A 26518-nucleotide genomic window follows, 5' to 3' on the forward strand; every position below is an offset into this window, starting at 1 on the left:
TATTGACTGTGCACCTGCTAGGGCTAGCGGAATGCACCAAATAATAAGACAGATAGAGTATGGTGCGTTCGCAGCCCGGGGTCCACCGTGCAGAGATGGAACCTGCTGCCAAGTAATGATGGACTATATGGCGGTACAAAGTGAATACACACATGGGTTAACCTCACCCTGTGTGAAGGAAGCGAACCCTGTTACGTCACAGGGCCGCGGTACCGCACCAAGAGCGCAAGCAAGGAGTCCCAGAACTCAATCCCAAGACACAGGATTTGAGTACATAGACCTCATGCGCTCGACACCGCTACTGAGGTGTCAGAGTGACAGCAATAAAAGCACGAGAGTGCATGCAGTGCCGCATTGGCGAACGCCACTAACCACCCAGGCTTGGGTCAGGAAAGCGCTGTGAAAGCACAAGGCGCCGCACTGGCGGTCACAGCAATAAGACGCTGTATTGTGTGTTTACGTGCTGATGGCTAAGTCGGGCGCTAGATAGCAAACATACACCTTCCGCGAACAGTCATCCAATAGGGAGGGTTATTTAAAGAGCGACTTTCACTCACAACACACACACATTTACAAATGTACACTAGCGCATGGCCGTGCGGTCATGCGCAGCTTATATAGTTGCAGCACGTTCAGGACCTTCCAATAAAGGACCAATGGGAAGCTGCTACCAAAGTTTTGCCCTTTCAGGACCTTCCTGGAGGACCAATGGGATGTGCTGCAGTACCTGAGCATGTGACCCTCGATCTCCAATGGGAGATCCTGCCCTGGGCATGCTCAGAAAGAGAAAAGCAGGACTTAGCCCCAAAAGCATCTGCTCGCCGCTGCCCAACACTGACTTCAATGGCAGAAGCAGGAAAAGCAGCAGTAACTCTCTGCACAGAGTGAGACTGAGCAAGACGCTGGGACCGACGTCTCTGCTGAGCAGACTCCACTGCGGCTGGAGAAGAATGGGAGACTGCAGCGGAGATGGCTCAAGATTCCCCTTGTGCAGAAGCGGGAACTCGACACCTAACATTACCCCCCCTCCTAGGTCCCCCCCCCCTTGGGCCTCGCTACGCTTGAAGGCAGCAATGAGCTGTGGGGCCCGAATGTTTTCAGCAGGCTCCCAGGACCTGTCCTCTGGGCCATAACCCTTCCAATCCACCAGGTAGAACTTTTTGCCACGTACCACCTTGCACCCCAAAATAGCGTTCACCTCGTAATCGTCCGTAGACGAACCCGATGTCCCGGCAGATGACTCGGAAAACCGGGACATGTATACGGGTTTCAAGAGGGACACATGAAAGGTGATACCCAAGCATGGAGGAAGGGCCAGACGGTAGACCACAGGGTTAATCTGTTTAAGGACCTTGAAGGGACCCAAGTAGCGAGGTGCAAACTTAGTGGACTCAACACGCAGCCTGATGTTACGGGCGGAGAGCCACACTAAGTCGCCAGGAGCAAAGGTCGGAGCGGGGCGCCGATGAGCATCGGCGGAGGACCTCATTCTCTCCTTGGAGGCCTGAATGGCATCCTGAGTGCGGTCCCAAATGTCCCGTGCCTCCACAGCCCAGTCTGCCACCCTGGAGTCAGCAGAACACACAGGCATGGGCACAGGGACACGCGGATGCTGGCCATAATTTAGGAGGAATGGAGTCTGACCGGTGGAGACGGCTACGGCGTTGTTAAGCGCAAACTCTGCCCACGGTAGCAAGGATGCCCAGTCATCCTGCCTGGCAGAAACAAAATGTCGTAAATATGTGACCAAGGTCTGGTTGGCCCTCTCTACCAACCCATTCGTCTCGGGATGATATGCCGAAGAGACTCAATACTGAGTAGACGACAAAGCTCTCTCCAGAATCGAGACGCAAACTGGGGACCCCGGTCACTAACAATTTTGTCTGGCATACCGTGTAGGCGAAAGATATGTTTGATGAACAAGACAGCCAACGCCCGTGCAGAAGGTAGCCGTGGAAGAGGCACCAAGTGCACCATTTTGGAAAAATGGTCGGTGATCACCCAGATAATGGTGCAGTTATGAGACTTGGGTAAGCCCACCACAAAGTCCATCCCGACCATCTCCCAGGGCCTGTCCACCACCGGCAGAGGGTAAAGCAAACCAGCTGGCCGTTGCCGAGGGGACTTGTTCTTGGCGCAAGAGACACACGCCCGAACATATTCTGCGACATCACGAGCCATATGCGGCCACCAGTATGTCCTCGCCAGTAACTCAGATGTCCTTTTGGAACCAAAATGTCCACCCACCCTGGACGAGTGTGCCCAAGAGAGAACCTCCGGTCGCAAACTGGATGGTACAAAAGTCTTGCCCAGAGGCACAGACTCTAGCAAAACCGGGGCCACAGTTCTCAAGCTCTCGGTGGGGACAATCAGCCGAGGCTCCTCTTCCTCCTCCGCAGATGACACAACAGAGCGAGAGAGAGCGTCGGCCCGAATGTTCTTCTCCCCAGAAAGAAAATGGAGGGTGAAATGAAACCAGGAGAAGAATAAGGACCATCTGGCCTGGCGAGAATTCAACCGCTGGGCTGTCTGCAGGTACACCAAATTTTTATGGTCTGTGAAGACTTGGAAGGGAAAACGTGCTCCCTCCAAGAGATGTCTCCACTCTGAGAAAGCCAACTTCATGGCTAGCAACTCCCTGTCCCCGATGGAATAATTCCTCTCTGCTGGTGAGAAGGTCTTAGAAAAGAAGAAGCAAGGATGCTTCCGACCTTGAGCATCCTTTTGGAAGAGGACTGCTCCAGCACCAACAGAAGAAGCATCCACCTCCATGATAAATGGCTTATCAACATCGGGGCGATGTAGGATGGGAGCGCTAGCGAAGTGTGACTTTATGGAGTTAAAGGCCTTGGAGACCTCCTCAGACCACAATTTGGGATTTGCCCCCTTCTTGGTGAGAGCAACCAAGGGAGCTACCAAAGTTGAAAAGTGCTTTCACTCACAACACACACACATTTACAAATGTACACTAGCGCATGGCCGTGCGGTCATGCGCAGCTTATATAGTTGCAGCACGTTCAGGACCTTTCAATAAAGGACCAATGGGAAGCTGCTACCAAAGTTTTGCCCTTTCAGGACCTTCCTGGAGGACCAATGGGATGTGCTGCAGTACCTGAGCATGTGACCCTCGATCTCCAATGGGAGATCCTGCCCTGGGCATGCTCAGAAAGAGAAAAGCAGGACTTAGCCCCAAAAGCATCTGCTCGCCGCTGCCCAACACTGACTTCAATGGCAGAAGCAGGAAAAGCAGCAGTAACTCTCTGCACAGAGTGAGACTGAGCAAGACGCTGGGACCGACGTCTCCGCTGGAGAAGAATGGGAGACCGCAGCGGAGATGGCTCGAGATTCCCCTTGTGCAGAAGCGGGAACTCGACACCTAACAGCACCTTTCTTGACCCACTGTACTAGGAGGAATTTGCTTCTCTCATGTCAGAGGCAGACGTGCCATTTTCAGTGCATGCATGCAAGAGGGTCAATGTGGAAGTCTTGCTAAAAAGATTACCCTCAGACAACGCTTCTGGCAGAGGAAGCAGCTTCTTTACCCATAAGGATTACAGGGGAGGGCCACGCACACCAGGTGCAACTCAAGCCATCATATCAGCAAGCGCTATCTGTGGATGTAACTATGACGAGGAGGGAGAAGTTGACCAAGAAGGTGAAGGAGTACTTAAGTGACCAAACTAGAATCCTTTCTGATTCTTCAGTGCCCTTTAACTATTGGTTGTCCAAGCTGCACACTTTGCCCGACCTCTCCTTGTACGCCTTGGAGGTACTGCCATGCCCTGCTCCAAGTGTGTTGTCTGAGCGGATTCTTAGTTTTGCGGATACAATTATAACGGATGGTGTACACGGCTGTCAATGGAAAATGCAGACAGGCTGACTCTTCTAAAATTCAACAAGGGCTGGATTTCCTCCGACTTTGTAAGCCCTACGGATGGCAGCCACCATAGTGTAAATACTGGAGGAGGCTGCTTCCAAGTAAAATGAGGCTTGTACATGTTCCTGACACAGGTTTCAGGCCTGTCAGACTGAGCATAATACAGGCCCTCGCTTGCATACACTGTAATCAGAATTTCATCCTAATGCTTTTGGTGTCTGGTAGAATCCAATTTACTGACATTGCTCATACAGCTTCCTCAACTCCTGTATTATATTAACCTTACAGCGACTTCATCCACTATGACAGTTGTTTCATTGGGATCCGGTGGCAAAAATGAACTGCGGAGCTTACAAAATTCAGGTTTCACTGCATCTGCTGGCCCTCTGAAAATTTGAAGTGAGAGCCTCCTAATTACATGGTGGTGGACAGACTGGTGGTGGCGGGCAAAGCCCAAATTCACATGGACATGTTTGAAATGGCATTGTGAAGGGATTGGGAATATCTATTCCACTATCTTGCTAACTATTTGGCATGAGGGAGTGACATCCTAAATGTAGGTGTGAGAGCTCTACCAAATGTATGATACAGGGCCACCTAAGAACCCTTACCAAACTCAGGTTTCACAACACATGCTGGAACTCTACAAATTGTAAGCGAGGGCTGCATAATGACATGGCGGTGGACATGATGATGGTGGCAGGCGAAGCCCAAAATTCAAATGGGTATGTTTTAGCTGGCATTGTAGAGGGATGGGGAATATGTATTCCACTAGTTTGCTAACTATTAAGAATGAGGGAGAGACCTCCCAAATGTAGGAGTGAGAGCTCTACCAAATGTATGATACAGGACCACTTGAGGGCCTTTAACAAATACAGGTTTCACGGTACCTGCTGGAACTCTACAAATTGTATGCAAAAGCCGCATAATGACATGGTGGTGGACATGGTGGTGGTGGTGGGCAATACCCGAAATTCAAATAGGCATGTTTGAAATGGCACTGTAAAGGAATGGAGAATATGTATTCTACTATCTTGCTAACTATTTGGCATGAGGGACGGACCTCCCAAATGTAGGAGTGACAGGCCTCACAAATGTTAAAGGAAAAACTAAAGCCAAAACACTCCTTGTGAGCATATGCTAAAGGGGAGGTATAATTTTAAATAACAGATATTTTATTTTGCGTTATATACATGTAGTTATGAAGGAAAAGATGTTTCTTAGCATGTTTCCCTTTAAAAAAAATACTGGTTTGGTAGGTCTTTTTAAAAATCCGGAAAACCGGCACAATCGTTTGACAACATCATTCCCAGATACCATAGGTGAGTCAGAAAGGCATGCAGGCATCATCTCCATTCTGTTCCCATTTAGATTTAGCTCTTTCCCATCCATTTCAGCTTTTTTCCCATGTCCCCAGACCTGTTTGTCTGAAAAATATTCAGTTTTCCTTGCTTTGAATTAGTTATTCGGTACGAATACACGGATATTAGAAATTATTCTTGCCGATTATTTAACTATGCAAATTGCCTCTTGAGAGAAAAAGAGGACTTAAACTCTATAGCGCCACCTGTTGGAAGTAGCGATCCTACAAGTCACAATCAACTCTTTAACGAGTCGTGCAATATGACTTAGGATAAGAGCTAAATCAATATCTCAATACGCAGACACAGTGTTTTGGGCTGTTGGCCCTCCTCAGTGTGAAGCATGAGAACTGATTTGGCTAGGTGAGAGGCTCAGGACTGGGGTCTAAGGGGTATCGTTTCTCCTTATGGAGAGTGACATACCAGCTCTGGCTTGTCAAGGCAAGGAGGCTTATTCGCCGTGCAATGCTCCACTGGGAAATATAATATGCAAATTGCCTCTTCAGAGAAAAAGAGGACTTAAACTCTATAGCGCCACCTGTTGGAAGTAGTGATCCTACAAGTCACAATCAACTCTTTAACTTTTATTTAACTATTCACTCATCACTAGTTGCAATCGTTTGTAGGTTTTATGATATTTTCCATTTTATTTGCAGAAAATCTCAATGCATTTATATGAAGTAGTGAGTGGGTCCTAGAGATTGATCTGAGCTAGAGAAATGATTATTTTGTGTAACCATAAAACATCCATTGAATAGTAAGTGAATAGTCTCCATGGAGCTTCGAGAACATGCATCAAATGAGATAATAATTAAACAGGGATGACTAGTCTAAGGTTGAATCTGCGGGTGATTACAGATAATTTATCATCATAATGAAAATACAACCCATTCTTTATATAAACAGATCTTATGTTTCATTTCATGAAAAAAAGCAATACTTATATTACCTAGCAAATGAACTAGTAAACAATAGCAGTATGTTGCTGTAGTGTGTAAACTGGGGATCACAGTATGCAACTTAAATATAAACTGTAAGTTCATTGGAGCAAAGGCGAACGTATGATTACCAAATTCACATGATTGTTACAGTCTACTGTCATTTTCAACAGTCTATATTTTGTACAATTAGTCGAATGTGAGTATACATGGACCCTGATTAGAGATGAGAAGATCGATGAATGAAGAATGGAGTCTAATATCCAGAAACTCACAGATTGACACAAATTCATATATTTTGAGATATGATTTACAGTTCACCAAAAAAGAAAAGAAAATTTGCCTGGCATCATCTCCTACACTGCTAAAGCATTAGGGAGTGGGCTAATGTCATTTTACGGTGCCGCGCAGGTCTCTTCCTAAGGCCGGGATCACACATGCGAGAAACACATCCGTGTCTCGCATGTGAAATCCAAGTTCTGGCGCCGGCACTCCAGAGCAGAGCGTGTGGCTCCATGTGTTGCTATGCGGCCGCACGCTCCGCTCCGAAGTGCCGGCGCCAGAGCTTGGATTTCACATGCGAGACACGGGCGTGTTTCTCGCATGTGTGATCCCGGCCTAATGCTCAGCTGCTACGACATCTAACGGATTATCACAAGTGATGGGCGAACCCCCCGATGTTTGGGATCAGTGGGTTCACCCGAGTTTTTCTATAAAGTTCAAGTTCGGGGCTGGAGATGATGCGAACTTGCGTCTGAACCCCAAACTTTTACTTTACAGATATGGGATGGGGTGGGGGGGCTGTAAAAAAAAGCTTAAAGTTAATAATAAACATTGTAATTATACTTACCTGTCCAGCGACGCATCCTCCTGTCCCGCTGTCAACCGGTCGCATCTGCTTCCGGGGCCTCTCATTATCTTCTGGCGGTATTCACTGCACTCGGCAGTCTTCGGCTTTTCCGGAAGTATTCGTGCGGTGACGTCAGGTAAACCCGTGCTCGGGACCTTGTGACCAAACACTATGTGTTCGATACGGTCCCGAACTTTACAGTTCAGGTTCGCCCATCCTTAATTATCACACCTTGTACAGGATGGTTTTGTACCTAGGCCATCACAGATCAGTGGTTCTCAGTGGTGCTCCGTTTGTACGGCAGAGTCTCTTTTCCTCTCCAGAGTCACTGGGAAAGTCTCTTTTTTCTGTAGAGTGTAAGATCTCTCTCCTGAAAAGTGTAAGTTTTTATTGCCAGTAGGGTTCTCTCTCTCTCTCTCACCTGTAAGGGTATGTTCACACGTTGCAGATTTCCTGCGGATCCGCAGCGGTTTTTTCCACGCAGAAACGCTGCAGATCTGCAAGTGATTTACAGTACAATGTAAATGGATGGAAAAAAAATGCTGTTCTAATGGTGTGGAAAATTCAGCACGGAAAATGCAGCGGATTAAAAGAAGGAGCATGTCAATTCTTTGTGCGGACCTGCAGCGTTTCTGCACCCATTCCATAATAGAAATCCGCAGGGGTAAAATTGCATGAAATCCGCACAAAATCCGCAACAAAAACGCACAAAATAAAAAACACGCAGATTTTGACCTGCATTTTCTGCCAGGAGATGCAAAATCTGCACAGAAAATTCCACAGGCAAATCCACAACGTGTGCACATAGCCTAAAAGTGTATGCTCCTATAGTCAGTTGGGTCCTCTCTCTCTCTCTCCCTCATGTGTTTTCTGAGCAATTACAAGCTTTCCAGTATTGAGATTACAGCAAATTTATTTGCAGCTATTTAACTATTGGTGAAAGTTCTTCAAAGTCAATAAATTCAAGTTTCCAGGGATCCACTCATCTCTAACCCTGAGTAAACAAATTAGGATGGTAGATAAGATAAGGGCAGATGTTGCTATTATTATTTATAATCCCATGATATAACAGATGTTAGTGAAGATTAAATAAAAGCTATAGAAACTTTAAAGACTATGCACACTTATATGAAGAAAGCAAATGTTAAGGCTATGCAAGGGGTCATTATACTGTGTGGAGAGCTATGTTGTGGAGGGTTATGGGCTGTGATATTGTTTGAAGGGATATGTGGGGGCCACTATACCTTTTGGAGGGATATTGGGGGCCATTATACAGTGTGTGGTCCATTATACAGTGTGGAGGATTGTGTGGGGTCTATCATACTGTGTGAAGGGATGTGTGGTAGATATTCTAGTGTGTGGAGGGCTGTGGAGGCCATTATACTGTATGGAAGACCATCATGCTGCATGGATGATCATACTATATGGAGGGTTGTGTGGGGGCTATCATACTGTGTGGGAGGATTGTGGGGGACCGTATACATAAAACATTAGACCAATGTTATTCAACGAGACAGTGCTAATTAGAGCATTTTTTCTTAGCTGTTTTCGAAATGAGAAATTTCATTCCGAGATCGGTACAGGGTGAGAAATAAATCACATGCCATAAGAACCATCAGTATGGCACCTGATTTTTTCCAATACATTACAATTCTGCAGCATAGGAAACAGTAAATGGTCCTGTAAAAGATTAATAGATGTTTAGTAAAAAAACAGATTGCACTTGGACAGCAGCACATGGATGACAAGTGAGGAAAAAATAGTTCCACTCTCCTGGATGAGAATGGATCCGATTTTTTTTTAAACGAAATGTTAAGTCCTTCTCAGTCCCTGGCTTACTAGAGGTAGGGATCCTGAGTAAATGACACGCAAACAAGGTATTGTGTGATCATATACAGGGGAAGCCCAGGAGCACATCTCTCTCTCTGGGCTTTGCCCTCCCTTTATATAGAAAAGAATTATTCTTTTACAGACATGCGCACAAGCGCTCATATTTCACTATCTCTTACATAAACAATCTATACCAGTCTTTATCAGTAGAAAGTTACATCATCTGGAAGGTGAATGAAAGGCTGCTATTGAAAGAAGGAATGCACACATGATTACTTCCATAAAAGGAAATGTCAAGTCAGCAGAAATGTATCTTGTTGTAAGCGAGATTTCTCAGGAAGAAGACAAGATGGATTCCTTTAGTTCAGTCTGATCTCCACAATTCCCCCCTTTGACATTTTCTTTTATTTATTTTATTACCACAGGGCCAAAGACAAAGCCTTTATTTGGTATTACACATGTACATGCTTGTATTCAATAAGAGAATCAAATCTAGTATTAATTCTTCCGTTTAACTCTCGCAACCTTTTCTTTGTTTTGCAATAAGTACAGATATTACAAAGGGATAGCAAAATAAGCGCAATAATCAGTATTAGCAAAGGATAACATAAGAGAAGAAGGAAAAAAAAACTTTATACTCTTGCATCTATTACACAAAGTTTATCTGTGCATACTGAGATACTCTTGAGCACAATCTGGAATAGTACGTATATGACTACAATAATCATAACTATATGTATTATGCTCTGCATAATCCCAGCAACCCACCCACCGATTCCTCTGAACCAGTTGGCTGGGTTAAGAAAAGAAAAGGTATCTGACCACCAGCTATCCTTATTCTGGTCATTGTCTTTGTCATACTGATCTCTAAGTCGTTGTACGTCCTTTAATTTAAATGTCATACTCATAGTACTATTCGGGTCTATATAATGACAGCAGGTGGGTCCGATGATTTGACACATACCCCCTTGTGAGGCAGTTAGGTAATCCAATACCAGGGTATGTTGGTTAGTGACTATTATAAGCTGATTCTGTACAGCTATACTAGTGTTTAGTATATCCAATATATCCCAGATCTGATCATCTAGATAATCCGTGGCTCTAACTAATTTATCCCACATCTGTGTTAACATAGGATAAATAAAAATGGTACTAGCAATTTTGTTAGGAATTCCCATTTGTACTATATGTGGCCTCCCCGAGGGACGTGGTGAGTTATCTGCAGCTCTTTTATACAGTGTGTGCTTGGGCACGGCTTGCATATTCACTTGTTTATTTGAAATTATGAAAGTAGCCGGGGTTAGGCGTCCTAATGTACAAGTACCCTTTATACCTACGGGAAGCCATTTATATGCTCCTTCTCCGCATATCCAAAATGTACCTTCAGGCAGATCCCATAGAGCTGAGTGCTGCAATACCAATCTGTGAGCCAAGTCCACAAATCTAGATACATTCTGAAGCATACACCAAGAGGGTTTTTGTCCCAAGGGGCTACAGTACCCGGCTGCGGGATTCCCACATACAGGCATTCCTTTGATATACTCATTGGATTCATTACAAACCAGGTTCCCCAGCTTACTTGTACAACTGTCTGCATCACCTTGGGGGAACAATTTAGAATGTTTCCATTTTCTATTATGTATGTATCTTTCCAATACTACAGGTTTGAAAGCATCAGAGGGGGGGACGGTTGTACTGAAACTAAGCTGTAGATTTTCTGTGGGGACCTGTCCTAAATTAGTTAATCCAGTCTTATTTCTAGGTACCCATTTTCCTCCCCTAAATGCTAAATATTGTAGATGTGTGTTACTCCCTGAGAGATTACCCTGCCACCAAGGAAATTCTACCCATCCCACAATTGGTATGGCGATTGTAGTATTCCACAGCCTAGCATTACCAATTTGGTTGTTGGCCAGGTTGTCTGAACAATTAGGCCAAGCGAATATTTCTTCTGCTAATACGGGAACTGCTAGAAAAGGTATACTTGTGGCTGATACCGGCGAATGGGTACAGATCCAACAATCTGTCAGGGTTTGTGTATTGTTTAACAAGTCGTGCACTAATTTTCTATGATGTTGTACGAATCTATTGTTCAAAGGGGCTAGAGAATTCAGTCTATCCCACGCCTCCGTTGAGGTTATCATTATTAACATCAATATCATGAGTTTATACTGCTTTTCTTGCAATGGCTTGCATGTATCCATGATGCCTTTCCTTCAAGCTTGACTGATGTAGGTGTTGTCAACAGGACTTGGAAGGGTCCGTCAAACCTTGGTTCTAGAGCCTTTCTGGTGTGTCTTTTTACATAGACTTGATCACCTGGTTCCAACTTGTGACTTCCTTCTGTGTTGTCAGGATCTGGAAGGGAAGCAAAAACTTGTGCATGCACCTTAGTTAATTGTTTCTGAAGATTTTGCACATAAGAAGTCAATGACTCAATATTTAACACAAGTTGCTGTGGAAAATAACATCCTAAATCGGCAGTCCTGCCAAACAAAATTTCATATGGAGACAGTTTAGTCTTACCCCTTGGGGTATTGCGTATTGAGTAAAGGGCCAGTGGAAGGCATTCTGTCCAAGGCTTTCCTGTTTCAGCCATGGCTTTCTGTATTTTTAATTTTAAAGTTCCATTCATGCGTTCCACCTTACCAGAACTTTGAGGATGGTACGGAGTGTGTAACTGACTTTCAACACCCAACATTTTCAGTACATTTTGAAATATTTCTCCAGTAAAATGAGTACCCCTATCTGACTCGATCACTTCAGGGAGACCGTAACGGGGTATCAGTTCGGCAACTAGCTTTACAGCAGTGTTTTTAGCTGAAGCCTTCCGAACTGGATAGGCCTCTGGCCACCCCGAGAACATGTCCACACATACCAACACATACTCATACCCATTACTTTTTGGCAGCTGGATAAAGTCTATTTGTAATCGCTGAAACGGGTAGAGAGGTCGGACGTGGTGCTTCATAGGGGTCTTTGTTGTCTGTCCGGGATTATGTGCCAGGCATATAGCGCATGCAGCACAATAGTCTCTTGCATAGTTGCCAAAACCTGGAGCCAACCAGACTTGCTTTGCCAGTAGTGTCATTGCATTTGCAGACACATGAGTAGGGTGGTGCAGTCCACCAACTACAATCGGATACCAGGCTCTAGGTAGACATATTAGTCCATCTTTCTTCCAAATTCCCGCTTGTTCTTCTGCCCCTTCCTTTTTCCACCTGTCCCTCTCCTCTTCTCCTGCATCTTCCTGTGCTTGTCTCAGTCTATCTTCAGTATTTTCTGTGGGGTTTACAGTATGAACCTGTTGTAAGGGTTTGACAGCTGCTGCTTTGGCTGCTTTATCAGCCCTATCATTTCCCCTAGATTCCCTAGTGTCGAGTCTCACATGTGCAGCTACCTTGATTACTGCTACTTCTTTTGTTTCTTGTGCAGCCTCTAAGATCTGTTTGATCAGAGAAGCATGTTTTACAGGTTGTCCTGACGCTGTCATGTAACCTCTAGCTCTCCAGATTACTCCAAAATCAAACACAATACCATGTGCATACCTAGAATCAGTGTATATATTAGCTGTCTGGTTCTCAGCTATTTTAAGAGCTTCAATCAATGCTGTTAGTTCTGCTTCTTGTGCAGACTGTTTCGGTGGAAGTAGTTCTGCTTTGAGAGTTTCAGATTCTGACACAACTGCATACCCTGTATGGAAGTTACCTGTGTCATCTGCAAACCTACTACCATCTATAAACAGCTCTAAATCTGGATTTTGAAGTGGTGTTTCGGATACATTGGGTAAGCCTACCGTTTCTTGTAAAATGAGCTCTGTACAATCATGTGTGTCTGTAGGGAAAAAATTTGCGTGTGGATCAGTGTCCTTATTCCCCCCTTCAGACTCGAGAGGTAGCAGTGTAGCTATATTGAGAGTCTGAAGCCTTGCAAATGTGATAGTGGAGGGTAGCAGCAAAGAACACTGAAGCCGCAAATGTCTGGCCATGGAAATGTGTTTTGGTTGGACCTGGTTTAATATCCCATAAACATCATGTGTAGTTTGAACTGTGAGTGGATACTCTACAACAATTTCTGATGCTTTGTCCAACAATAGTGAGACAGCAACAACTACACGTACACAGGTTGGCGCTGCTCTAGCTACGGGATCTAACATTGCTGAAAGATATGCAATTGGTCTTTGTTTCCCTGCATGCTTCTGGGTAAGAACTCCTGTAGCATGGGAATCAACTTCTGCAGCCATAAGCTGAAACGGTTTGGTGTAGTCTGGTAGCCCTAACGCTGGAGCTGAAACAAGGGCATCTTTTAATTGTTGGAACGAAATCTGACCTTCTTTTGTCAACAAATAAGGTTCACTTTTTACACAGTCATACAGTGGTTGCATTAGTTGACTGGCATGTATAATCCATTGTCTACAATGAGACACTATTCCTAAAAATGCTCGTAGCTGTTTATGATTTCTAGGCTCATTCATCTGTCTTATTGCTTCAGTTCTTTGTGGTGTAAGATGCTTTTTACCTTGAGAAATGCAATGACCTAGAAAGACCACTTTGGTCTGACAAACTTGTAGCTTTTGTCTATTCACTTTACACCCTTCTTTTTCTAAAAAACATAGTAAACTCACAGTGGACCTTTCTGCAGTTTCTAGATCTGGGCAGCAAAGTAGTAGGTCATCCACATACTGCAAAATTACTACCTGTGGTTCGGGTTCAAACCTCTGAAGGACTGTTTGTAGGGCATTTGAATAAAGAGTAGGGGAGTGTATCATTCCCTGTGGAAGGCGTGTCCACGCCAACTGTTTGCCCTTAAATGTAAATGCAAACAAATGCCAACTATCTTGGTGTAAAGGAACCGAGAAAAATGCATTTGAAAGATCTATTACAGTAAATACTTGAGAACTGGCTGGTATCTGTGATAGTAACGTATGAGGATTGGGTACAACTGGGGTGATTGGATCTAGAACTTTGTTTATTTCTCTTAAATCATGTACCATACGATATTTGGGCATAGAACTCTTATCAAGAGTTCTCTTTTTGACTGGATACAGAGGAGTGTTAGCAGGTGATTGTATCTCTACCAAAACTCCTTTCTCTTTATATCCCTCTATCTGTTTTGTAATCGCTAGTTCCTGCTGGGCACTCACAGGGTATTGTCTGAGCTGTGGGAGAACAGTTCCTGGTTGCACAGATAGTTTTACAGGAGAGATATGCAATAGTCCCACATCGGTGTCACCCTGTGCCCACAGTGTTTCTGGGACCATTGAGAGGTCTAGATCTGTGGTGTACTCTTTTTCTTCAGCATAATCCTCAAAAGCCTGAATTCTAACATATTGTTCTAATGTTTCTGCATCATCAGGGATAGTCAGTATAACTGTGCCATCTTCCCTATAATTGATGTTAGCTTCTAATTTCTTTAGGACATCAGTTCCTAACAAACATGTTGGGGCACCTCTGGCATACAAAAATCTGGATGCAAAACATTTAGGTCCTAATGAGACCTCTAGGGGCACAGTATATGGCAGTGTTCGAATTACCCCATCATAACCCTCAGCAAAAGTTGTTTGTTCTGAAATATCTTCCGGATTCGGAAGAAAATCTTGATTCAAAATTGAGGAAGTTGCACCTGTATCTATCAAAAATGGAATCTCTCTCCCCCCCACATTCACCTGTATCATAGGTCTTCTAGCTGGTAGGGAAGTTTGTAACACATCGAGTCAATCTGAATCTGGTATGGGACCATCTATGATGGTAGATTTCTGCTGGTTGTCCGTTTGGGGAGGGTTATTTCTGGGAACAAATTTGCCTGACTTTATATCTGCCAACTTCTTCCTGCACTCTCTTTGGAAATGACCTGGCTTTTTACAGTAGTGGCAAGGAAAGTTGTGTCTCACTCTTCCTCCTGTATTAGCTTGTGCTATTCTAACAGGCTTACGATTCTCTCTCATATCCATGACTATTCCTAAACATCGTTGTTTCACAATATTTGGTTGTTCAATTGTTCTCCAATCTGGAGTAGAGGATTTAAATTTTTCTCTGATTTTCGGATCTAGCCCCTCTATTAATTGTTTTGTAAAAAGTCTCCTTACTGAAGCATCAGTCAAATCCAATCCTTCATCCCTAAAGCTATTTTCTAATTCTTGACTATATTCTTCAATACTTTGCCCAAATTTCTGCATAATCACACCCGTAGATCCCCTTTCCCTCTGTTTTTCTCTCATGAAAATTATTAATGCCTCTGTGAACTGGGTACCTGATGCTTCTGTCTGTAAGGCACCCCCTTCTGCCACTGGTCTATTGGGCTGTAGGTGTGTCAATAATTCCTGAAAAAGTCCGGGGGACATTTTCATTCTACATAATTCTTCCCCGTCCGCCCAGACCCCAGCATGAGTCTGCATGATTTGTTGTATGTATTGTGCAAATCGGATGGGATATTGAGTGGGATCAGGCGCATTATGCAGGAGGGACATACCTTCAGCAGGGGACCAAGGAAAATACTGTCGGGTCTGGTGATATCTAGTTCCCATTACCCCGTCAGCACCAGGTTCCCTAAAGGGTCTTGGTACTACCCTAACAGGGGCAAGTACAGCGCCATGTCTAGGTGTACCACAGACTAGGCAATCATTTCTCCAATCTGGATTTTGTTGTCCACAGTGTGAACATACCCATCCTCCTACCCCACCAAGATTGGGATACAAGGCTGGAAATTGTTTTCCTCCTTCTGCTCCTCCAGATGGTACAAATGATTGGGCTTTTGGATCTAGGTAAGGTGGTGGGATTATGTCACAACTTTTTCCCTTCCCCATAATCCATTTGGAAGTGTCTGGATCATACTTCCAATTCTCCTCTTTAGCTGTTTTTGAGACCTCTATCATACAGTGTATGATTTCTTCCCACCCATTGTCTTTGATAATTCCACCTCGTTCTTTACTCAGTTTTTCCCATTCTGTACTGAACATAAGTGCTTCTGAAATTCCCAATTTTTCTCTTACCCTTCTAATCTGACTTCTGACTGTCTTCCCACATCTTTCCTGTATGATATCTGCTGCTTCCACTTGTCCTAAGACGGTTTTTGTCTGTTTATTTCCCATTTTTCTTTTTTATTTTTTTTTCAATATTAGCTATTTCTACCCCAGGTGACGTTTGGACAATCACTTATCCTAGGTGATGTCTCGTTGCCTTCTCTCCTAGGGAGCTAAAATATTGAAGGGCTGATCTGCTCCATTCTTTCTAATGTGCAGAATGTACTTAAGTGCTATTATGCACGCAAACAGACCCAGCAACACCATACAGATCACAAAACTTTCTGTGTCAGTTAGCATACTTGTCCCAGGCTCATGGACCCGCGTCCTGGGCTCATTCTATCAAACCTTATCCAGAAATGAAGGAGGTTAAGCACTTAAATGAGAGTCAAGCATGGGCGGAGGTCTCCCCGAAAGGACGCAACCACATGACCCAGTTAGGCTGACTTCCGTGTATAAGGCTTATACCCCAACTATTTCGGCTTATTTTTCTACGCACTTTTGCTCTTCTTTCACAACATACCACAACCTTCACACTGTTCACACACTGCCAGGGACAGGACTCATAAATCTATACAATATAGTAACCCGAGTTTTATAGGTATCTACTCACTACTAGACTAACCCAGCGTGACACGGCTCATAGAGATCTTTCGGATAATACAAGGCAGATAAAAGAGAACTAATAATGTCTCTTACCTGGCCAGGTTTTTCAGTTCATTTGCCGTCCATTATCCCAGATCTCCATTGTCCGTATCTGCAGGTGAATCTCGAGCAAATACTCTCATCTCGGGTCCCTGTTCGGTGCGCCAAAGAAATGTTAAGTCCTTCTCAGTCCCTGGCTTACTAGAGGTAGGGATCCTGAGTAAATGACACGCAAACAAGGTATTGTGTGATCATATACAGGGGAAGCCCAGGAGCACATCTCTCTCTCTGGGCTTTGCCCTCCCTTTATATAGAAAAGAATTATTCTTTTACAGACATGCGCACAAGCGCTCATATTTCACTATCTCTTACATAAACAATCTATACCAGTCTTTATCAGTAGAAAGTTACATCATCTGGAAGGTGAATGAAAGGCTGCTATTGAAAGAAGGAATGCACACATGATTACTTCCATAAAAGGAAATGTCAAGTCAGCAGAAATGTATCTTGTTGTAAGCGAGATTTCTCAGGAAGAAGACAAGATGGATTCCTTTAGTTCAGTCTGATCTCCACACAACTATAAGCATACCTGAGATTTTACAGTGTATTTTAAAGTGACATAACATATGCAAATATGTTTCTATCTTAAAGAGACAGTACACAAAAGTTAAATCTAACTCAATTATACTTTATATATTGCAAATATCAATATTTGCCCATCACAGCATTACCATTTCAATGCATGTACAGTATGTCAATATAAAACTTGACACATGTTAACAGGCACTTCCACCATAATGTCACTAAATAATAATACTTTATTGATAAAGTATTGTAATTAATTAACCCCTTAACGACCAGAGTTATTTTTGGTTTTGCATTTTCATTTTTTGCTCCCCTTCTTCCCAGAGGTATAACTTTTTTATTTTTTTGGTCAAAAAGGCCATGTGAGGACTTGTTTTTGGCGGAACGAGTTTCACTTTTGAACAAAACCATTGGTTTTACCATGTCCTGTAGTAGAACGGGAAAAAAATTCCAAGCGCAGTGAAATTGCAAAAAAAGGGCAATCCCACACTTGTTTTTTTGTTTAGCTTTTTTACTAGGTTAACTAAATGCTAAAACTGACCTGCCATTATGATTCTCCAGGTCATTATGAGTTCACAGACACCAAACATGTCTAGGTTCTTTTTTATCTAAGTGGTGAAAAAAATTCAAAACTTTGTTAAAAATTTTTTAAAAAATCCACCATTTTCTGATACCCATTGCGTCTCCATTTTTCGTTATCTCGGGTTGAGTGAGGGCGTATTTTTTGCGCACCCAGTTGATGTTTTTAATTATACAATTTTGGTGCAGATACGATCTTTTGATCGCCCATTATTGCATTTTAATTCAATGTCGCTTTGACCAAAAAAATGTAATTCTGGCATTTTGCCTTTTTTTCTCGCTATGCTATTTAGTGATCAGGTTAATCCTTTTTTTATTGATAGAATGGGCAATTCTGAATGTGGTGATAACAAATATTTGTAGTTTCGATTTTTTTATTGTTTTATTTTGGATGGGGCGAAAATGGGGGTGATTTGAACTTTTATATATTTTTTTTTGGCATGCTTCAATAGTCTCCATGGGAGACTAGAAGCTGCCATAACGCTTTTGGCTGTGCTACATACAGGGGATGATCAGTTTGTCTGTATGTATCTGAATTACTCACTTGCTGTGAGCGCTGATCACTGGGCGGCGCTCACAGCAATCTGGCAGTGACAACCATAGAGGACTCCAGGAGACCTCTGGTTGTCATACCAACCCATCAGTGTCCCGTGATCACGTGATGGGGGTCACCAGTGGGCGGATTTCCAGCACAGTTGCTGGAAGTGCATGTTAAAAGCATTTGACATCTGCATTTAACTGGTTAATAGCCATGGGTGGATCGCAATTCCACCCGCGGCTATTCTGGGCTCATGTCAGCTGTTCTAAACAGCTGACATGTGCCGAAAAAGATGTGGGCTCACCGCCAGAGGCCATATCAAAGGGAGGGTGTCCGACATCAGTGTACTATTACGCCTGATGTCAGAAAAGGGTTAAGGCATACATTACACATCTTAACATTATCTTTCAACTTACTTGTTCAAGGATGGTGACTAACTTAATCTAACTGAAAGAACCCCTTCAAATGTTGCACCAACATTTGAAATCCAGAATAAATGTCTTGCCCTTAAAGAAGACTTCCTTCTTCTTTTTTTAAATAAGTCTATGTATTTGTGCATGTAGATCTTTCAGCTTCTCTGATTAAAGTATAACATTTTGTAGACTTTGTTAAAACAAATATCAAATGATCTAGTCAAAGATAATCTATTGAAAAATATAATTTCAAATATTTCAGAGCAGCACCAATGGTTCCAGTAATATGCTAAGCAGAATGATCTTGCATTTCGGGAGCACAGCATTTTAGATGATAAAACATGTAGCACCTCTGAAAATATAGCAATATTCTCTCAAAATTACTCTCGTCACTGCTAATGACTGCAATAACTAGTGACTCTCTTCTAGTAATAGTTAATCACTATTATTTTGCATTTTAAATAATTATCATGTTAGGCACACATTGATAATACACAAATATCTGTATCTGTTCGAATCTGTCTACTTACCGTATAATTACAAACATAACCAGAGCATTGCCCACCAAGCCAACGACAAAAACCATGGAGTAGACCGCTGTAATAATGACAGAAATTGTAGGCGAAATAGTGGTATGGTTGCTCTCATGCATCGGTGACATGGTATAATCACTGACATTCTCATAGTCACCCCATCCCACCAGTAAAGTGGAGTTAGGACAGATGGAAGTGCAGACTGGTATGCAACCTGGGGAGCACGTGGTACCCATTGAAGCTTTCTTTGGGTCAACCTCCTCTTCTCGAAAAATCTGTACTGGAGGTTCCATCGGTGCAAAGCAACTGAAGCTCTGGAAAACACTGTATAGATACAAAAAATGGTGAACAATGGTCATATTCAAGCAGATGAAAATAAAACACATAACCAAGTGATTATACTTATTAATATATAATACCATAAATAATATAATTAATAATTAGTATACTTTTATAATTCTTGGTTTACTCTAATTTTTTAATTAATATTTCAAATAATAAACCAAGAGTCAATACAACAAAGCATTCCTATACGATAACATTTGATATAGCATATAACATATAACAGCTCAAATGTGCACAGTCCCGGAGGGCTCTCTTTGCTGCTATATGTTCTCCAGCACATGATGTTTTTGACATTGGCTAAAAATCCTTTCATCATGTCTATAGATAATATCTTTTTTCTTAATCAAGCGTTTCATATTTTCATTTGTAAAGTCACAGATTGGTTCTAATTGTCTTTGATTGGTTCAGCATATCTACAATGTATCATGCATGGTATAACAAACACTAAGTGGAAGAACAAAGTAAACAAAATTACAAATTAGGACAATGGTTTTTATGCTAAGCTGGCCCTCACTATTGATCGATTAAACTGTGGAATGTATTATCTTAGCACGTTTATAACTTTACATTTCTCAATGTTCAGTTGTATTAGAAACATTGCAACTTTACTATGTATTTTCCCCCTCAGGTAATTTGCATTGTACTCTAATTTAATGCAAATTGTGGTAAAATGCTGACTTCCGGAAACAGCGAAGTGGTTCCCAATTTTCTACATGGATCGCTTATATAAGTGAAAAGCTTGAAAAGGTACACAGGTTCATCAAGTCTAACCAGAATCCTACAATGTTAGCCCAAAGGAATATAAAGACCACTGTGCTTCTATACATCTGTGATATGGCGTGCTATCCTGAGAATCACCCACAGGTATGGAGACGTGATGATTTGGCTGTCCTGGATCCCTCCAGAATTAGTAAGTCAGCTGTCCTGGATCCGTGCTTGATCTTCCACAGACCGTGTAGACAGCCTGCCAGCCGGTCACGTCTGTTCTCACAGTGGTCTGCAAAAATATGCCGCCCTGTGCCCGTGCCCATGTGACATCACTAAAGCCACAGGCTTTCCATCACAAAGGAGAAAAAGTCTGTTTGTTCATCGAAAACATTTATGAGACTCTCTTTTGTGGAGAGCACTTGGTCATGGCCGGTTTATGGTAAAATTATGTTCTTTCCAGATTATGGCCCCAACAGTTCTCTCTGGAACCTTCAGTTGTTTAGAAATTCTTTGTAACCAATGTCATCAGTATGTTTTGCAACAATAAGGTCTTGAGACAGCTCACTGGTTTAATCCATCATTTGGCCATTCATAGGCCATCAGTTGAACCAGCTGACATTATTTTTCACTTAGTGGTAGGATTGCTTTCTAATTACTAACAGTATTGAACATATGAAAAAAGAGAAAGTCATCATGACGCCAGCTGAAATCTTTGTCCCTGTGTCATTTCTCATACTGTAATTGCACGTAACTTAATTTATGGGCATCTATGATTTGATTTCTTTTGCCTGTGAGAATTGGATGGGTTGTGTTACTAACATCTGTTGAAAATTTCATGTCATAGGATCTTTAGAAATATATTTACTTAGAAAATTGGTATCGTGTTCAATACATATTTCACCCCTGTATTTACAAAACACAGGTGCTTCTCACGAAATTAGAATATTATCAAATGTTTATTTTTTTTTCAGTTCTTCAATACAAAAAGTGAAACTCATATAATACATAGAGTCGTTACAAACAGAGTGATCTGTTTCAAGTGTTTATTTCTGTTTATGTTGATGATTATGGCTTACAGCCAATGAAAACCCAAAAGTCAATTTCTCAGTAAATTAGAATACTTTATAACACCAGCATGAAAAATGAATTTAAAATCCGAAATGTTGGCCTACTGAAATGTATGTTCAGTAAAGGCACTCAATACATGGTTGGGGCTCTTTTTGCATCAATTACTGCATCAATGCGGCGTGGCATGGAGGTGATCAGCTTGTGGCACTACTGAGGTGTTATGGAAGCCCAAGTTGCCTTAATAGCAGCTTTCAGCTCATCTGCATTTTTGAGTCTGGTGTCTCTCATCTTCCTCTTGACAATACCCCATACATTCTCTATTGGGTGAAGATCAGGCGAGTTTCCTGGCCAATCAAGCACAGTGATACTGTTGTTTTTAAACCAGGTATTGGTACTTTTGGCAGTGTGGACAGGTGCCAAGTTCTGCTGGAGAATGAAATTTCCATCTCAAAAAAGCTTGTTGGCAGAGGAAAGCGTGAAATGCTCTAAAATTGCCTGGTAGACGGCTGCCCTGACTTTTGTCTTTATAAAACACAGTGGACCTACAGCAGCAGATGACTTGGCTCCCCAAACCATCACTGATTGCGGAAACATCACACTAGACCTCAAGCAGCTTGGATTGTGGCCTCTACACTCTTCATCCAGATTCTGGGACCTTGATTTCCAAATGAAAAGCAAAATTTAATTTAATTTAATTAATCTTTAAATTAATTTTAATTAATCTGAAAACAACACCTTGGACCAACCACTGAGCAACAGTCCAGTTCTTTTTCTCCTTGGCCCAGGTTACACGCTTCTGGTGTTGTGTATTGGTCATGAGTGGCTTGATACAAGGAATGCAACACTTGTAGCCCATGTCCTGGATACATCTGTGTGCGATGGCTCTTGAAGCAATGACTCTGGCAGCAGTCCACTCCTTGGGAATCTCCCCCAAATTTTTGAATGGCCTTTTCTTAACAATCCTTCCAAGGCTGTGGTTAACCCAGTTGCTTGTGCTCCTTTTTCTACCACACTTTTTCCTTCCACTCAACTTTCCATTAATATGTTTGGATACAGCACTCTGTGAACAGCCATCTTCTTTAGCAATGAACTTTTGTGGCTTTCCCTCCTTGTGGAGTGTGTCAATGACTTCCTTCTGGACATCTGTCAAGTCAGCAGTCTACTCCATGATTGTTGAGCCTACTGAAGCAGACTAAGGGACCTTTATAAACATTTAGAAAGCCTTTGCAGGTGTTTTTTTATTCAAATTTACTGAGATAATGACTTTCGGGTTTTCATTGGCTGTAAACCGTAATCATCAACATTAGCAGAAATAAACACTTGAAATGGATCACTCTGTTTGTAATGACTCTATATAATATACAAGTTTCACTTTTTGCATTAAAGAGCTGAAATAAATTAACTTTTTGATGATATACTAATTTTTTGAGAAGCACCTGTACATTGGGTATGACTGAGATCACTTCATACAGCGACTGGAGCTATTCATTTTGATGCTGTTGTCTATCAATTTCCAATATTGATAGTCCGTCTCCCTCGCCCAAAACGAGACTGCAGTATTATGATATGTTACCTTATTATTATGGTAGCAGCAAGTAATATTGAAAGAATTGTATTATATAATTAGATTGCAGATTCAAACCCGAAGGGCTAAGAAACTAAGTGCCAGGTAACTAAAAACAATTACAAAATTGGCTTAAATAAATAAATAAATAAAATAACATAAAACTTCAAATTACCAATTGTCTCCAAATATGAAAATATAAAAGTAAAAAAAAAAATGGGAAAAAAAACACTTATAATGCGTCCTATGTAAAAGTCTGATCTATCAAAATATAAAATTAAATAACCTCCTTGGTAGACACAATAAGGAAAACATATTGACATGCCAAAATTGGAGTTTTTCAGTCTAGTTTCCATCTCCCCAAAAATACTTTACATGTAACCCAAAATGGAATTAAAAAACCCTACAACTTTCCACACAAAATAATGCCCTCATACAGTTCTACCGATAGGAAAAAGATATGGTTCTCAGAAAATGGTGGCAAAACGATTCTTATTACCACATTCAGAATTTTTTAAAATTATTAGAATTAAAATAACTGAACAAGTTTGCTAATGATATCATAAAACTGACTGACAGAACCAAGGCCGGCTCCAGGTTTTCATGGGCCCCAGGTGAAAGAGTCTTAGTGGGCCCTTTTAACATATACCACAATTCATGATGCACAGATATGGCAGAGATACAGTATATAGGTATAGTACAATTCCAAAGATTTCACTTCTTACATTACATGAATAATATCTATTGTAAATTCTATAATAGCTCGGAAAACAGACAGTATAGTCCTTCATACAGTATTATGGGCACTACATAGTTCTCCATAAAGAATAATGAGACCCATATATAGCTCCATACAAAATTATGGACCCCATAAAATGCTCCATACAGTATAAAGAGCAAAATATAACGCCCCATGCAGTATAATGAGCCCATATAATATTCCATACAGTATAATGAGCCACATATATTGCCCCATACAGTATAAAATAGGCCCCATATATTGCTCCATACAGTATAGTGAGCCCCATATATTGCTCCATACATAATGGGTCCCATATAATGTTCCATGCAGTATATAATCGGCTCCATATAATGCTCCAGTATATGATGAGCCCCATATATTGCTCCATATATAATGGGCCCCATATAATGCTCCATACAGTATAAGATGGGCCCCATAGAGTAGAATGAACTCCATATATTGCTCCATACAGTATAATGAGTCCCATATAATGCTCCGTACAGTATATGATGGATCCCATATACTGCTCTATACAGGATAGTTCCCCATATCATGCTCCATACAAAATACCCCCATATAATGCTCCATATATGATGGGACCCATATAATACTCCATATATAATAGGTCCCATATGACGCTCCAAATATAATGGGCTCCATATGATGTTCCATTATAATGGGCCCCATATATGATGCTCCAATATGTGACAAAAATAGCGAGAAGGATGGGGAAAGATATGATATATTCCCCCACCACCAGAAATCCGCAGCATATTCAGAAAAATGGCAAAACAAACAGAATTAAAACTTAATTTTTACTTAATTAATCATAACAAAATTTTCAAACCTCATATTTAAAATATCTGTGCAAACAGTGATATAAAAAATGACCAACAAATATATACCTATACCATAAAAGCAGAGCCCGTCTCCCTGTTTGGGAAGAAAAATTATTTATGACAGTGGTCATATAATATGAGGGGCTAGCATGTCCATATTCTTAAAATAGCATGCAAATAAATTGCTGGCTCTATGCCAGATTGCAGAGGTAACAAAAAGGAACAATCTCACTGGATGTTGTACTCTGTGCTTCTCCTCTCCTCCTTGTAAGGGCAGGAGTCTCAGGATGTCAGGGTCAGCCTAATAACAGGGACTGACAGGGATAATACCTGGACCCCCTGTTCTATAAGTAGCAGAGGAAGGAGAAGAGGAAAAGCACGGAGAGTATAACATACGGTGAGATTGTTCCTTTCTGTTACCTCTGCAATCTGTATGTTCTCCCTGTGTTTACGTGGGTTTCCTCCGGGTACTCCGGTTTCCTCTCACATTCCAAAGACATACTGATATGGAATTTAGATTGTGAGACCCATCAGGGACAGCAATGATAATGTGTGCAAACTGTAAAGCGCTGCGGAATATGTAAGCGATATATAAAAATAAAGATTATTATTATTATTATTATTATTAAATACAGCAGAAAATAACCTCAGCCATGTCTGCCAGACTGCCAACAGCCAAGACTCACCTGTCATCACAAAAAGGTTGACTGTTCATGTTGTCCTCCTCCTCAACCTCCTCCTCATCCTCATCCTCCCTCTCTTCCTCATTTTCAGGCCATGCCCGCTGAACAGATGAGATGAATGTGATATGGGTACTACTGTCTGTAGCACAGGCAACCAGCTCCTATTCCTCTCCACCTTCTCATTATCATCCAATCCATGTTGAGAAGATGATATTAGTCTGGGCTGTGTACCATCACCCAGTATAGTTTCTTGCTCCATTTGTAGGCTCAGGGGTGAAAGCCTAATATCAGTCTGTTAGACCTTTCAACAACTCCGCGGCTCCCAGCCTGTGACTGATGTTGATATTTTTGAGATGGATGGGGATAATCAGGGGTAGGAGGTGCTGGAAGTGTTGTAAAAGGTGAGAGAAACCCTGATTGAACCAGGGCTCACAATACTCAATGTTGTTAGCACGTGTTCCGTCTAAGGGTCTGACTGGGTTCCAGTTTCCACAATGTTCACTCAGTGTGCCACCAGGGAAATGTAGCATCCCTAGCCACAAGTCCAGGTGTCTGTGGTTAAGTGGCCCTTCCCAGTAACAGCGTTGGTCAGGGCAAAGGCTGATGTTATGGGCCATGTTCTTCTGTAAGGCAGGAATGGTACATCAGGAGAAATAGTAGCGGCTGGGGACCGAATACCGAGGGACAGCAGTCGCCATGAGATTGTGGAAAGGTTCCATCTCCAAAAGCCTAAACAGCAACATTTCCAGGGCAAGCAGTATGGAAATGTAGCCTTTTAGTCTTGTGGACTGTGGGCGGGTGGCTGCATGTTTATGCTTGCATTCCAAAAACGTGAACGTGGTTGTTGATGTTGGTTCCAAGTGTGCAAAGACAGGTGCAGAGTGGGAGGCATCTTCACTTGCATCATGGACAGGGGATTGGCAGCATGTAGAACAGGGGAAAAGGCAGTCATTTCACATGCAGAAACCTAGCATACGGCCCAACTAGTCGGGTGATTTGCTCATATACTGAGCATGTTATGGTGGTCAGGGTGGTAGTTGAGCTGCTCCTGCTGATGCTGGAATGGCAGATGTTGCAAATGGCCTTTTTTGGGTTAGCAGGACTCTTTTAAAAAAGTACCAGACTTGATAACCCCTAAACCTTGGCCAGGCAAGTTTACTCATATTGGTGTTCTGGGGAACTCTTGCCCACCTTGTGTCTCTGGCTACCCCACTGCCTCTTCCTGACTGTTGTGGTGCTGCGGATCCCTCTTCCTGTGCGCTGCTATTCTTGCTCTGCATGTCACCTTCCCAGGTTGGGTCAGTGACTTCATCGTACAACATCTCATCTTCCACTTCCACACCCTGGTCCTCCTCCTGATTTTCTGACTTAACAAAATCACTTGCTGGCAATTGTGTCTCAT

The 26518-nt window shown here is 42.2% G+C and overlaps 1 protein-coding gene across 1 annotated transcript in view; it reads right to left on the bottom strand.

The window, feature by feature from the left end:
* Positions 1 to 26518, bottom strand: part of OPRK1 (opioid receptor kappa 1) — a 190821-nt gene that overhangs the window by 42784 nt on the left and 121519 nt on the right. The window contains exon 2 of the mRNA XM_069731340.1: positions 19165 to 19491. Coding sequence (XP_069587441.1) covers positions 19165 to 19460 — 296 coding nt within the window. The 5' untranslated portion in view covers positions 19461 to 19491. The remainder of the gene's footprint in view (positions 1 to 19164; positions 19492 to 26518) is intronic.

This window comes from Ranitomeya imitator, chromosome 6 (genome assembly GCF_032444005.1).
Source record: "Ranitomeya imitator isolate aRanImi1 chromosome 6, aRanImi1.pri, whole genome shotgun sequence".
NCBI lineage: Eukaryota > Metazoa > Chordata > Amphibia > Anura > Dendrobatidae > Ranitomeya > Ranitomeya imitator.